This window comes from Cyprinus carpio, chromosome A5, assembly GCF_018340385.1.
Source record: "Cyprinus carpio isolate SPL01 chromosome A5, ASM1834038v1, whole genome shotgun sequence".
Lineage (NCBI taxonomy): Eukaryota > Metazoa > Chordata > Actinopteri > Cypriniformes > Cyprinidae > Cyprinus > Cyprinus carpio.
In genome coordinates, this window is record NC_056576.1 from 22,585,953 (window position 1) to 22,598,173 (window position 12,221).

Here is a 12,221-nt window from a genome sequence, read left to right on the forward strand (position 1 = left end):
GCGGAGATTATAAATAAAAGTGACCAGAGCAGGGGAGCACTGACGGGCCTTAGCGAGGCCGCTGTCAGGGTGGCAATGTCTTTTACTCACTGGATAGTTTCTCAGCAAGACACTTGGCCAACCTCTTCTAACAATGACTGTGTCCTTGTTATTGGATTTGATGCCTGCTCTTGGTTGAGGGCCATATCATGGGCACTCTAGTGGAGAACTGCGTGTGGCGGTTGGCCTGCTACAGGAAACATGAGGTTAAGAGGGCGAATTGAAATGGAAAAACGAATGCGTGTAAAGAGTTCAGAGAAGCTGTGTGTGAAGTTTCTGTGTCTTCTCAATGACAGGTAAAGTTATAAATCTGCCCAGTAAGGTTTAACACAGACACTTTATGCAAATCAAATTTGAAACATTTCTGAACGTTTTCTCCATTTCCCATAAACAAGTTCAAATTAAAAGACATATCAGATGGACTGAGGAATAAACAAAAAAACTAGTTATCACGGACGTTATCATTTAGTACAAATATTTTATGTAAAAGACACCTGAACCAGAGATGTGATGGCAGGCTTTCGCTGTCTTGGTGGGTTTGCGGCAGTCAGGCAAATTATCTTGGCAATGCTGTTGACAACCTGTTGAAGAGTGGAGTGCTGAAAGGTGAATTAGGAGTGCTAATGAAGAACACACTCCCACTTGAGAAGGTAATTATTTTGGGTGTAATATCTGAGGGAAGATTAGGTGTGATTCTAGCCCCAGAGGAGTATCACACAAGATCACACCTGATGTTTATGAATAGAGAAAGTATACTTCAAATCGTGTTGACAGCAGTCTGCCACCTACAGGTCTCAATATAGAGAGAGAATTTAAGAGGATTGATAATTGCCGGATAGAAAACGAAGGGATTAATGCATCAGGTTACATGTGACAATAATCTCTCTATTAGCCTGTTAGCAGCTAGCAACACAGCACAACTTCCTCCTGCTCTCACCGGGCTAATATATGAGTCTGAACCATAGACTGTAAAAAAATATGGACGTAGTGTCCGTGACGTCACCCATAGACTCCTCAATAGTGGTTTTGAAGCTCAAAGTGTGCAGAGCGGGCCGTCGCCATCTTGGCAGCGCGTCACCGCGCGACTCTCCCGGAAAATCGAAAATGGGCAAAAAGGCGGGAGCTGGTTGCTGAAGCCACGCCCACCTAGCGCGACGGCATTGTCAGCAGCGGCATCCACCTGTACTCAAGTGGCCACGCCCTTAATTATGCAGAACTTTAAGGCTTAATATAATTTAAACGGATGAGTTTATAAATAAATTCACCCCCTTCACAGTTGTCATAAAGGGCAAAAATTAGCAATATAGACCAAAATCATTTTTTGAACCAGGCTGTAAACATGTTTTTTTTCTGCTGTAAAGTTGGGCATTTTAACATGGGGAGTCTATGGGACTGACTCCCTTTTGCAGCCAGCCTCAAGCGGCCAGTCGATGAATTGCAGTTTTAGTCACTTCCTTATTGGCTTCACGTGAGAGAGCGGGAGGTTGCCGCTCGGTCTGAACATGGGATACTAATATCACTTATGAGCCTCACAGACACGAACGCGGATTCCTCGATGCAGACATTTATCTGACCAATGGTAAATTTAAATTCAGGATTAAGCGAACACTTTAATCACTTTAGTTTCTGAACTAATCACAATAGAAAGTGTGATTAGCATTTAACTGCTTTTCCATAACGTTACAGCACATTGATAGCGAATTTAGCGATAAAGGTAAATATTTGGCTAGTTAGGGTATTGGATTTATTGAAATAAGTAATTAAATATTTCAGCAGGTTTATATGTTGTGTGTATGTATATGTATTTTGGACAGTGACTGGGACGTCTGTTACTTTAGCCCACCCTAAAGATCGTTTCTTGTCATTAACAGGTTTCGTTCTAAATAATGTGCGACACTTGCATTTGTATTATGCACAGCCCTAGTGCTTTGTTTTTCATAACGATCTAACAGTTCATGAACGCAAGCAGTACTCATTGATTCTTGAGACTGGACAAAACATACCACACATTTACTTCCCAGTAGTGTTTGATATTACCATTTTTAAATGAATCGTAAATATATAGCCAGAACGTTCTTAACATATTCCATTTACTTTTTACTTCATTTATTATTTTCACATGATATTCAGCATTGTTTTTGTATCATTTATATATGATTATAGTAATTAGTAAAGTTTTGACTAATGTTCTAATTTTTAATTTTAGTCATATGCTTGTCATTTTCATTATTTTTATATATTTATTTGTTTTGGTTTTTGAAACCAATTTTATATCAGTTTTTCATCTAATATTTCTGTTTTGAATACTCTTAGTTATTAAACACACACACACCTGCCCTCAGATTATAGCTCAATACTTTACAATAAAAAGTTTTATGTCCCAGAAGAAGGAGGAGGTCAGTTAAGACTGCACTCTTTTATAAAATTTTACATCCATGTCACTTTTTGTCAGATATTTATTAAACCATTTATCCATTAAACTGTGTGTGTCTGTAGGACTGGGTGACATTATCATCATGCCGTCAGCGAAGGTGCTGAAGAGTGCCCAGTACATTGAATTGGGCAGTTACCAGTATTGGCCAGTTCTGGTGCCCAGAGGAATCCGCCTGTACACTTACGAGCAGGTGCCAGGATTCCTACGGGAAAATCCTTATATCACTGATGGCTACAGAGCCTATCTGACCTCTAGACTGTGCATTAAAAGGTAAGTGCAGGTTCAGAGTGTATTTGTTTTCAATAGCAAACATCAGAATCAAAAATTGTTTTAGCATCATTTTAATTACTGTAGGTAATATTGGCATTGCTTAGACAACTGAGGAAATAACAAGATATTAGCTGGTATAATCTCATGTGTTTTGTAGCCTTTTCATTCTGTCCAATGAGACGGTAAACATCTGGAGTCATCTGTTGGGGTTCTTCCTGTTCTTCACACTGGGAGTTTATGACTTGTTGGCGGTGTTGCCTATGTTAGACGCGTCCAGAGAGGACTACGTCATCTACTCCATAGGCCTCTTCTGCTTTCAGGTATGTCCATGCTGCTTGCAACAGGTGTGTTTGATTAGGGTTACAGCCAAACTCTGCAAGAAAGTGGATCTCGTGGGCCAGATTTGAGGATCCCTGCAGTAGCTAGTGGATGTAAAGTGGGGTTTTTTTTGTTGTTGTTGTTTTTTTTTTTTTTTTTTTTTTGCATGACAAACAAATAATCTCTAACCATGGTTGCTTGTTTGGATCAGCTCCATCTTTTTTAAATAAAAAACTGATCTTAGATTGGCAAAAAAGTATTCATATGATCCTTGGACTGTTGAAGGCCTTTGATATCAGGCTTTTCACATTCACAGTTGCCAGGGATTAGAGTTGAAACTTATGATTTTATCACCTAAACCCAGTCCTGTCTAATTCTAGATCTGTTATCGGTTGCTCTCGTGCCATCGGTTATAGACAGAAATGGCAGCTTCTCTCCTTGGCAGCCATTCTCTCAAGCATCAGGATTAGGCAAAGTGCCTCTACCACCACCCTTTCATATTCTCTCATGAAGACATAATTATAGCATCTTTGTTTGGCTTCATAGGTTCATCATCTAATTTTTAGCTTTTTTTAATTTATTGTGAAAACTTTGTAATGTGAATGTCAATACTTTACGTTGTCTTTTCAGGTGTGCATGCTGTGTTCTGTTGGCTATCACCTGTTCTGCTGCCACCGTTCCGAAAAAACCAGCCGCCGCTGGATGGCACTGGATTATGCCGGGATCTCCATCGGAATCATATGCTGTTATGTTCCAGGAGTGTTCTACGCGTTCTACTGTAATAACGTATGTGCGTCTGCTGTGTTAGAGAGGGTGCTGCTCGCAGTTCAAAATTATTATTTTTTTTAATGCAGTTGAGACTTTCTTCTCAGGATTGCATTTTATATTTCGGAATTCAACCCTTCACTGCGAGTTTGATTGACAGACAATCTGACCAATCGTAATGCCGAATATGCCATTTTGTCCAACAAACAAACCGGACAGGAGAGTAGATTGACGTGCTCTTGAAACTGAAAAATGGTGTGTCTCGACGTCTTTCCATGGTTGAAACAAGATACCTTCTGATGTTCATTCATGTTTATTTCATAACGTATAACCTGTAAAGAGGAAGAGAAGATCGGATAACGTGCCGCTTGAACTGAGACGCTACAGCGATCTGTCACAACACATTCAAGAGCCCCAAAATGGTATTTATTGTTTGAACTTATTTTACAAAATGACAAAATTTGAAAGCTGAGACTTTGTTTCATACCAAAAGTAACCTGCTGTCTTGTCTGTTGGCGCGTTGTCATTTTCTTCTTTGCTCCGCGATATAATTTTCACTGCGTGAGAACATGATGTTGCGTGAGAGCGCCATGGCTTGTCAGATGTAGTAGCAGTAACTAAGAGGGGTGAGTCTTTGTGAAGGTCAGTTGCAAGTTATAAACTCACAGTTGTGAGTTTACATCTCACAGTTTTGACTTTTTTTCTTGGATTTCTGAGCATACAACTTTCATGTTTTGTTTTTTGTTTTGTTTTTCACCACAAAATAAAAAAAGAAGGTACGGTGATTGTGACTTTTTATATCACAATCTCAGAATTGCAAGAGAAGAAGTCAGAATTTTTAGATTAAAAAGTCTCAATTACCTTTTAAATATGTTTATTCAATGGTGATGAACATAAGTTTTCATACTTTTGTGTGATGTTTGAGTTGATTGCTAATGTCTGTGTATTGATGGGAAAAGTCACTGTGTATTTGTTGTGGAATGGAAATGGTCAGAGTTTATGTTAGCACCACAAGTCAAGACAAATTTCCATTGAGGAAATGCACTGAACTACCAAAGTATATTGAAACTACACCATTCTGGCATAGGGAGGAGGTAGAGATGTGGGCAGTACTGGAGGTAAACGTCCCATAACTTTGTCAGCGAAGTAATACATGATTATGGGTAGAGTTTGATCCCCTGTGTGCGATAGGTGGCTATGGCCAGTGTGGACAGGGGTAGATTAATTAGGTGGCTTAAGGTGTATCATCCCACAGTGGTCTCTAGCAGCAGATGGTTGGCCTGCTTTTGTTGTGGGCATATGTTACCTGTGCAACAGATACAGAGCAAGAGTTCACCTCTTCCTGGGGAAAACAGTCTGGTGTGTGTGTGTGTGTGCTCTGAATACTACACGGAGAGGCTGTTTTTATGTGTTTAGTAAAGAAAAATCACCATTTCACTATTTTTTATTTCAGTTGTAGTACACATACCGAAAAGGACACTTATGACATCATTTACTCACCCTTATGTCATTTTAAACATGTATGGATTTCTCTTTTCTGCAAAAAAAAAAAGATATTTTAAAAACCAATTTTGGACCACTTTGACTGTATGGACAAAAACTTTTTTCAAAATATCTACTTTTGTGTTCCACAGAAGAAAGTTTGAAATGACGTGGGTGAGTAAATGGTGAAAGATTTTTCATTTTTGGGTGAACTATCCCTTTAAAAGCGAGGAATAGTATGAACATTTAATAGGAAATTTAGAAGTGCACACACTGAGAGCTGTCGCTTCTTGACATTTCCCATGAGATTACTGTAACACTGTGCTAGAGTATCTTTGATTGTGTTGTACGATAGTTTATTCCTCCTTTGCTGTTAGTTTGCACAATGGATCCCCTGTGGAGCAGCTTTGTACTGCTGGTATAAAAACGACGAGGTGCCGCTTGGCGTGGAATCTTCTTTGTTCAAGATTCTGGTGCAGTTTTCTGAAAGCTTGGATCTTGGATATCCTGAGCAAGCTGCTTGCTCTCGTCCCCTCTACTCCCACTTGCTGTTTGCCGAGCACCAGTGCTCTTGGCCATGCTGCTCCACATGGTTCGCCCCACATATTGGAAGTGCTGGCTTATTGTGCCCCAGAATGCGGCAGAAATCTGCTCCAGCCCAAAGCAGATGGCGGTGTTCGTGGACCCACTCCGTCACTCCTGTTCCCCACCATATGACATTCACACGTGGGTGAGCCATCTCCACTCTCCCCCTGCCAAGTGTTTAGCTTTGCTTTTTGGATGACTACTCAATCAGCCAAGTGCCCCAAGAGAAAGAGGGACCGCTTTCTCCATTGCTTTTTCTTGCACACTTTTTTTTCCTCCTCCAGAACAAGTGATTTTTTGTGTCTATGTTGTGCACATTAAGATGACTTCCATGTGTTTGTGGTTCATGTAGTTTTGTCTGGTTTGTGTAACTGTCTGCAGTACTGGCGGCAGGTGTACCTGGTAACTGTTCTGGCCATGATGTTGGCAGTGTTCTTTGCCCAGATACACCCTCATTACTTGACCAAGAAGTGGCAGAAGCTTCGCTCTCTTATATTCTGTGCTGTGGCGGGATATGGCCTAATTCCCACCTTTCACTGGATCTGGCTCAGTGGGGGTTTCAGCTCAGACATAGTCCAGGTAAAAGGCATCCTCACAATTTTTTAATAGATATCATTAAGAAACACCAACCATATTAATAATAGTGAGTACTGCCAGGAGTATAAAATCCCATATATATATATATATATATATATATATATATTAGTAGCTATATCTATATATTAGTAGTTATTTATGAAAAATATAAGCAGTATAATAATTATTGCTACTGTTATTATTATGAAATATATATTTACCAGACTTTTACCATTTTTGTACATTTGACTATATATATATATATATATATATATATATATATATATATATATATATATATACATTTTATATATATATACTTATATATATATATATATATATATTACATTTTACACACACATATAATTAGAAGTTACAATGATAATGTATGTACTTGCTGTAGCTGCTATCATCTTCTTCATGTCCAGAGTTCCAGAGCGTTATTTCCCAGGTACTGGGAAATTTAATATTTCTTACTCTTTCATCTTTATTTCACTGACATGAAAGCAGGGTTGCATGTCACTTTTGTCAAATTTGTGTCCAAAGAGAAGTTTTTTAGAGTGATGGACTAAACCAAGGGCCACATCTGACTTAATTAAATGTACTCACATTGCTGTGTGAGAGGACCAGCCTCAGACAAGTTAATTAATGCTTTAATGCTCTTTTTGTCATCTCTAGGTCAGTTGAACTACTTGGGCTTCAGCCATCAGGTCTGGCACATTTTGGTGGTGCTCATGTTCTACTGGTGGCATCAGTCTGCACTTTTCATAACCAACTATCGTCACTCTTACCCTTACCCGGACTACCCTCTTCATTCCTAGAGCTATGGGATCGAGGGACACTCTTTATCTTTAAGCTTAAACATATTGTTTATATAATATGATTGAGGTGTGTGGATTTAAAAAAAATTTAATCTGTTTTAAATGTTTTTATACATTTTGTAAAATGATGTTTCAGTCTAAATACAAATTAAAGGCACTTGAGGTAAGAAGTTAGGCTTTCAAAAGCACTTTTAAAAATCAAGTTGAGCACCATTTCACTGGGTCTGCGTGCATTTCTACATGCAGGTTATGTGGGCAATAAGTGTTACATACTAATAGTTCTAATAGCACTAATAGCATTCATAGTATTATTATCTGTCTGTTCAATACTATTTTGGTGTTTACTTTTTGTATTTGCACCTAAAATTCAGTGATTCACAAGCTTAATAGGTACATTTCGATTTATGTTGGGTTTGTGCGAACTTTAATTTTTTTGTTCTTTTTCAAACGTACATTATGTAATAGTTTAAGTGAGACTTAAGTCATATAGTCTCATTTACAACATTGAATAAAGCAAAGAGATTTGATAGGGCTTGTTCAGAGATTGGTGAATGTCTGGGTAAATGCCTTACATAAGTGGAAAATATATTTTGTGGGTTGCTGCACAGCATTGCCATGTTAAAACACACATCAGTATTTTTTGTATCGATATAGACAGAAGACTCCTTGTTTACCGTTTGTTTTTGCTTTGTTACCAACAACGGCAATTTAAAAATCTTTCCATGCAATTAAAGCATTTAACACACCAGACTGTATGAGTCTTCATCAGGTTGTCTCAGTTGAGGTATCAAGTCAAAGTTAGGACTGTAATGTGAAATACAGCTACATATTTTCAGTTAATTTTCTGCCTTACAACAGTGAACTGTACAGCTGTACAACTTCATTTGTTAAACAGCACAATGCATATTTTTAGTGCTTAATTGTATGATGATGTGCTGTTATTTTTGTGAACTGTAATTGAATCATGATGCGGCATCAAGTAACACTATTTTAATTTTGTACCATATATTGGGATGTGCGTTCTTCAATCAGTACATCCGAATAAACATTCACTTTGTCCTTTTCAACTGAAGTTTTAATGACAGTTCTTTTAATGACAATGTCTGAAAAAAAGGACTAATGACCTCCAAAAAAAAAAAAAAAAAAAAAAGAATTCATTGCATTATTAGAGTGTAGTACTACAGAAGAAAAAAAAGAACAAATCTTGCAACATTTGAAATAAAAGCAGCATTTTTTTTTTTTTTTTTTTTTTGGTCTTGAATGTTCAAATATTCAGTGAGTGTAAATGCTGCATCTAAATGGCCCTTTCATCAGTTAAATTGTGATACCCTTCATGACTAAAATTTAAATGTTAAAATTTGCTTCAAACAAGTGACTGGTATATAAATACACAAAATTGCATTGAGCACATTCGTGAATTCTTTTCACTTTCCACAAGAGCTAATTGTTCACAATTGTAGGTTACTGGTAAATACAAACAGACGTAGTCAGACAGACCTAATCATTGATAATATCAAGATGTTTAGTTCAGGTTGAATAATTATTTCTATGCGAGTCATGACAATATTGTCTAATAAACTGCAATAAACTTCTCCTATGTGGTCGGTTTACTAAAGGGAACATTAAATTAAGTTCCTTCTCATGTAGACATTGAAAAATAAGGCTTTAAAACATTGAATGCATTTAAAAAAATGTAAAAATATGCATAAAATTGTTTATGCGAATGACATTAAAATGGAGAAGGCCTACACTCAGATGATTCCATTGATACAAACAGGATACTACAGCCATTGTGCATTCGAGGTACTGTTAAGCAGGGTGGGAAATACCCAGATAAGGCTTTATGGTGTTTTATATTGGTAGATAGGAGTTGTACCAACTCAGTGGTCAACAATGTGTTGGTGAGTACAAACTACAAAATGCTGTACTATATTGGTATTTTCCTCTTAATCCAATTAAAATGAAGGATTACACACACATCTCCAATGTGCTTTTTAAACTTTTTTTTGTTTTTTTAACTGAGCAGAACGCTTATTGTATTGCATCATAGAAGGCTTTCTAGCATGTAAAGGCTATGCCTTCAAAAGCCTATCTTGAAAGCATCCATCAACCACAGGCTTAAGTCAACAAAAGGAAAAGAGGTGTTTTAGCTGTCCAGTTAGGTATTAAAATACTTGAAAAACTAGTTGAATGTTATCTAGTTTAAAGGCCTATGTCCCAATGGGCTGCACATACACAGAGATCACAGCACAAAGCTGCCGTCCGTTAAAAGACATTTCAAAAGGCTGCTTGGACTTTGCATAATGTAGCGGTGTATAACGTGCTGGAAGACGAGACATTCACTGCTTTGAGGGGAAAGGTGCAGCTCCGAAAGGGTCGAGATCCATTTGTGTGGTTTGCGGAGCTCCGCTTTGGACCACCAGTTCTGTGAAAGGTACAGCTCCAAAGTCATCTATCTTATTTCCGTCAAACACGCCATGTAGGGAACTGGTTCTCGGCCTACCGTTGGTCGAATTGATCTCACTTTTATTGTCTCCCAAGCTCCGGTGCTGACCGTGTCTACTGCCATCTTGTGGATGAAAAGGCTTGGCTCCAAACGGATCCAACAAGACCTCGTCCGAGGACAACGCAGCTCCTTTTTCAAACACCTCGCCCAGGGAAATACTAATGTTCTCTTTGGAGTCAGACGTGCTCAGGAACTCGTTGCTACTCTGCGAGTCCCGTCTGCCCACTTTCTTGTGCCTTCGGACCCATTCGGGGGTACGGAAACTGGGTTTGTTGCTCTTCCTGCCGCCAGTGGGCGTGCTGTGGTGTCGCTTCCCATTCCCACCACTGGCCTCTTGTTTGGTGCGCCTTTGCCGCGATGAGAGTTTCTGAAGACTGCGCTGCTTCTGCCTCTGTTGCTGGGGACTGTCTGCTTCGTCGAAAGGATCTTGGCCAAAGATGTCCTCCTGACTCCTAGAAGCAGGTATTACATGGCTATGTTGGAAAGGCGAGAATCCGAATACATCCACGCTGTCAGGAGAAACGGGTGGCGTCTGGCCGCTGGGACCATCGCCACTCCTGCTGGACCTGGAGAGGTTTCTGTTGAAAGGAGCTTTGGTGAATACGTCAATCTCTTCTGCAACGTCCTCCTGGCTAGCCTGCCTAAAAGGGGCTTTGGCAAAAATATCTGAGCTCTCTGGTGACACTCTGGGCTGACCACTGCCAACAAAAGGAACAGCACCAAACACATCCACAATGCTTGCGACAGGCATGGCTACACTTGGTGAAATGGGAGGAGTGTTCACACTGGGTCCAGATTCAGCTTCCACAGTTTTGGGAGGAAAAACTGCAGCCTTTTCCTTCGACAACCCACGTTTTGCTTTGTTAGAGTCACAATCCGAGTCTGAGCTGTGTTTGTCCTCCTCTTCCTCTATCTCTTCCTCAGAGTCCATGAGTAACGGCCTCTGACCCAGGTTCTCAGGTTCAGTGTCTTCACGTTCGCTGTTGAGACCTTCCTCCTCTTCGGCCTCCTCGTCTTCACTGCTTTTGGGAGAGGGTGGGTCAGACTCAAAATCACTGTCTGATTCCTGAGGCAGTGAACTAGTGGAGCTACTTTTCTTTGCAGGTTTGTGTTCTTTGACTGATTGCAGGGTTGTGTCTTGCGTGGCTGGAACAGTCACAGCAACACTGAGCTTCTCAACTGGATGCTCTGCTGTCAGCACACCAGCTCCTGCTAATTGAACACAGAAAGTTGACGATGAATGTCTGATGTACACAGCATAGGACTAGTGCCTTTCCCATAGAAACTGCACATACTTAAAATTATTCCACCCTTATAGCAACAACAGCCACAACTGAGAGCTTTAAAAAGAAATCTAGGAATAGCTGTACAAACGCACTACAGAAGGTTTAGGGATAACAGTGAATGAAATGGTGAGTCCAGAAACTCCAGAACTATTCAAAACATCCACAAATTATTTTGTTTTATAAAATACGTGGTTCTTGAATTTGAATTCTTTACAATTACAATCTTTACAATATATTAAAAACATGAAAATGCTAAACGGTTAAAAATACAAAAATTAAAAGTAAATAAAGTCACCTACAATAACCTCATCCAAAAAGCTAAGCATCATCATTATATAATACAGTTAAAGCTATAATTATAGTTTAGTTTGTGTAATGATGCTTCTTAACCTTTGTAAATGAAGTAATTTTAAAATTAATTTTTTTAAGTCAAAACAAATTTCTATTAACTTGAGTATTGACAGACATAGCAGAGATAAAAAACTATTATATTTGATCAAAAATCTGTACTTTTCCTGCAAAGTATCACCTGACTGAGTGCAAAGATTTTACAAAAAACTTTAACAAAAAAAAAAAAAAAAAGATTGTCAGCCACTGACTTGTGAGATACTATTTATTACTTGTTTCTCCTATAATTAGTTTAAAGGGGTCATATTACGTTACTAAAAAGCACATTATTTGGTCATAATGCAATGTGTTTATGCGGTTTAAGGTTAAAAAAACACATTATTTTCCATATAATGTACATAACTGTTTCTCCTCTATGCCCCGCCTTTCTGAAACGCGTAGATTTTTACAAATCCAGTGTGTTGTGATTGGCCGAATACCTCAAGTGTGTGACAGAAATGTCACGCCCCTTACCATACTGTTATACCGGCATTGTAGGCTACTCTCCCAGGAAACAGTCCTCATCCTCCATTAAATGTGCTGCACACATCTGAATATTTTGGTTCAACTGTTCCGGAACAGTTTTGTAAATACAACTTAACCACTGATATCTAGTTGTGTCCTCTTTTGGAAGGCCAAACAAAGTAGTTTGCTTTCACAACGAAACACACAGTGACTCCAGACATTATGGCAGCAACAATACTACAGCGAGAATCAGTCACGCCTTCTTTCTTTGGGTGAACATTTGGGCG

The 12,221-nt window shown here is 38.9% G+C and overlaps 2 protein-coding genes across 5 annotated transcripts in view; one reads left to right on the top strand and one right to left on the bottom strand.

Annotated features, from left to right (window-relative positions):
- Positions 1–562: 562 nt before the first annotated feature.
- Positions 563–7,861, top strand: LOC109086364 (progestin and adipoQ receptor family member 3-like). 3 transcript variants are annotated; one of them, XM_042756547.1, is made up of 8 exons: positions 741–991; positions 1,534–1,618; positions 2,536–2,743; positions 2,901–3,063; positions 3,692–3,847; positions 6,275–6,479; positions 6,843–6,920; positions 7,148–7,861. In XM_042756547.1, exons 3-8 carry the CDS (start codon positions 2,556–2,558, stop codon positions 7,288–7,290), a joined length of 933 nt encoding a protein of 310 aa, XP_042612481.1. In that variant the 5' UTR covers positions 741–991; positions 1,534–1,618; positions 2,536–2,555; the 3' UTR covers positions 7,291–7,861. The 3 variants fall into 3 exon arrangements, with proteins under 3 accessions (XP_042612480.1, XP_042612479.1, XP_042612481.1); XM_042756545.1 differs by lacking the exon at positions 6,843–6,920 and having other exon boundaries at positions 737–991; positions 6,275–6,472; XM_042756546.1 differs by lacking the exons at positions 741–991; positions 1,534–1,618; positions 6,843–6,920 and adding an exon at positions 563–689 and having other exon boundaries at positions 6,275–6,472.
- A 404-nt stretch (positions 7,862–8,265) lies between these two features.
- LOC109080782 (BMP-2-inducible protein kinase-like) overlaps positions 8,266–12,221 on the bottom strand; it is a 33,443-nt gene continuing 29,487 nt past the window's right edge. Inside the window, exon 16 of one of the 2 annotated variants that reach the window (XM_042756544.1) lies at positions 8,266–11,005. In XM_042756544.1, the coding sequence (XP_042612478.1) occupies positions 9,630–11,005 (1,376 nt within the window). In that variant the 3' untranslated portion in view covers positions 8,266–9,629. Of the gene's footprint in view, positions 11,009–12,221 lie in introns of both variants that reach the window. The other variant, XM_042756543.1, reaches the window with a different exon arrangement.

Bases quoted from the DNA above. Each gene is read 5' to 3' on its own strand.
- LOC109086364 (XM_042756547.1), top strand. From the start codon at position 2,556: ATGCCGTCAGCGAAGGTGCTGAAGAGTGCCCAGTACATTGAATTGGGC. The intron at 2,744-2,900 runs GTAAGTGCAGGT...TGTGTTTTGTAG, and splicing joins TCTAGACTGTGCATTAAAAG to CCTTTTCATTCTGTCCAATG. The intron at 6,480-6,842 runs GCATCCTCACAA...TATAATTAGAAG, and splicing joins AGACATAGTCCAGGTAAAAG to TTACAATGATAATGTATGTA.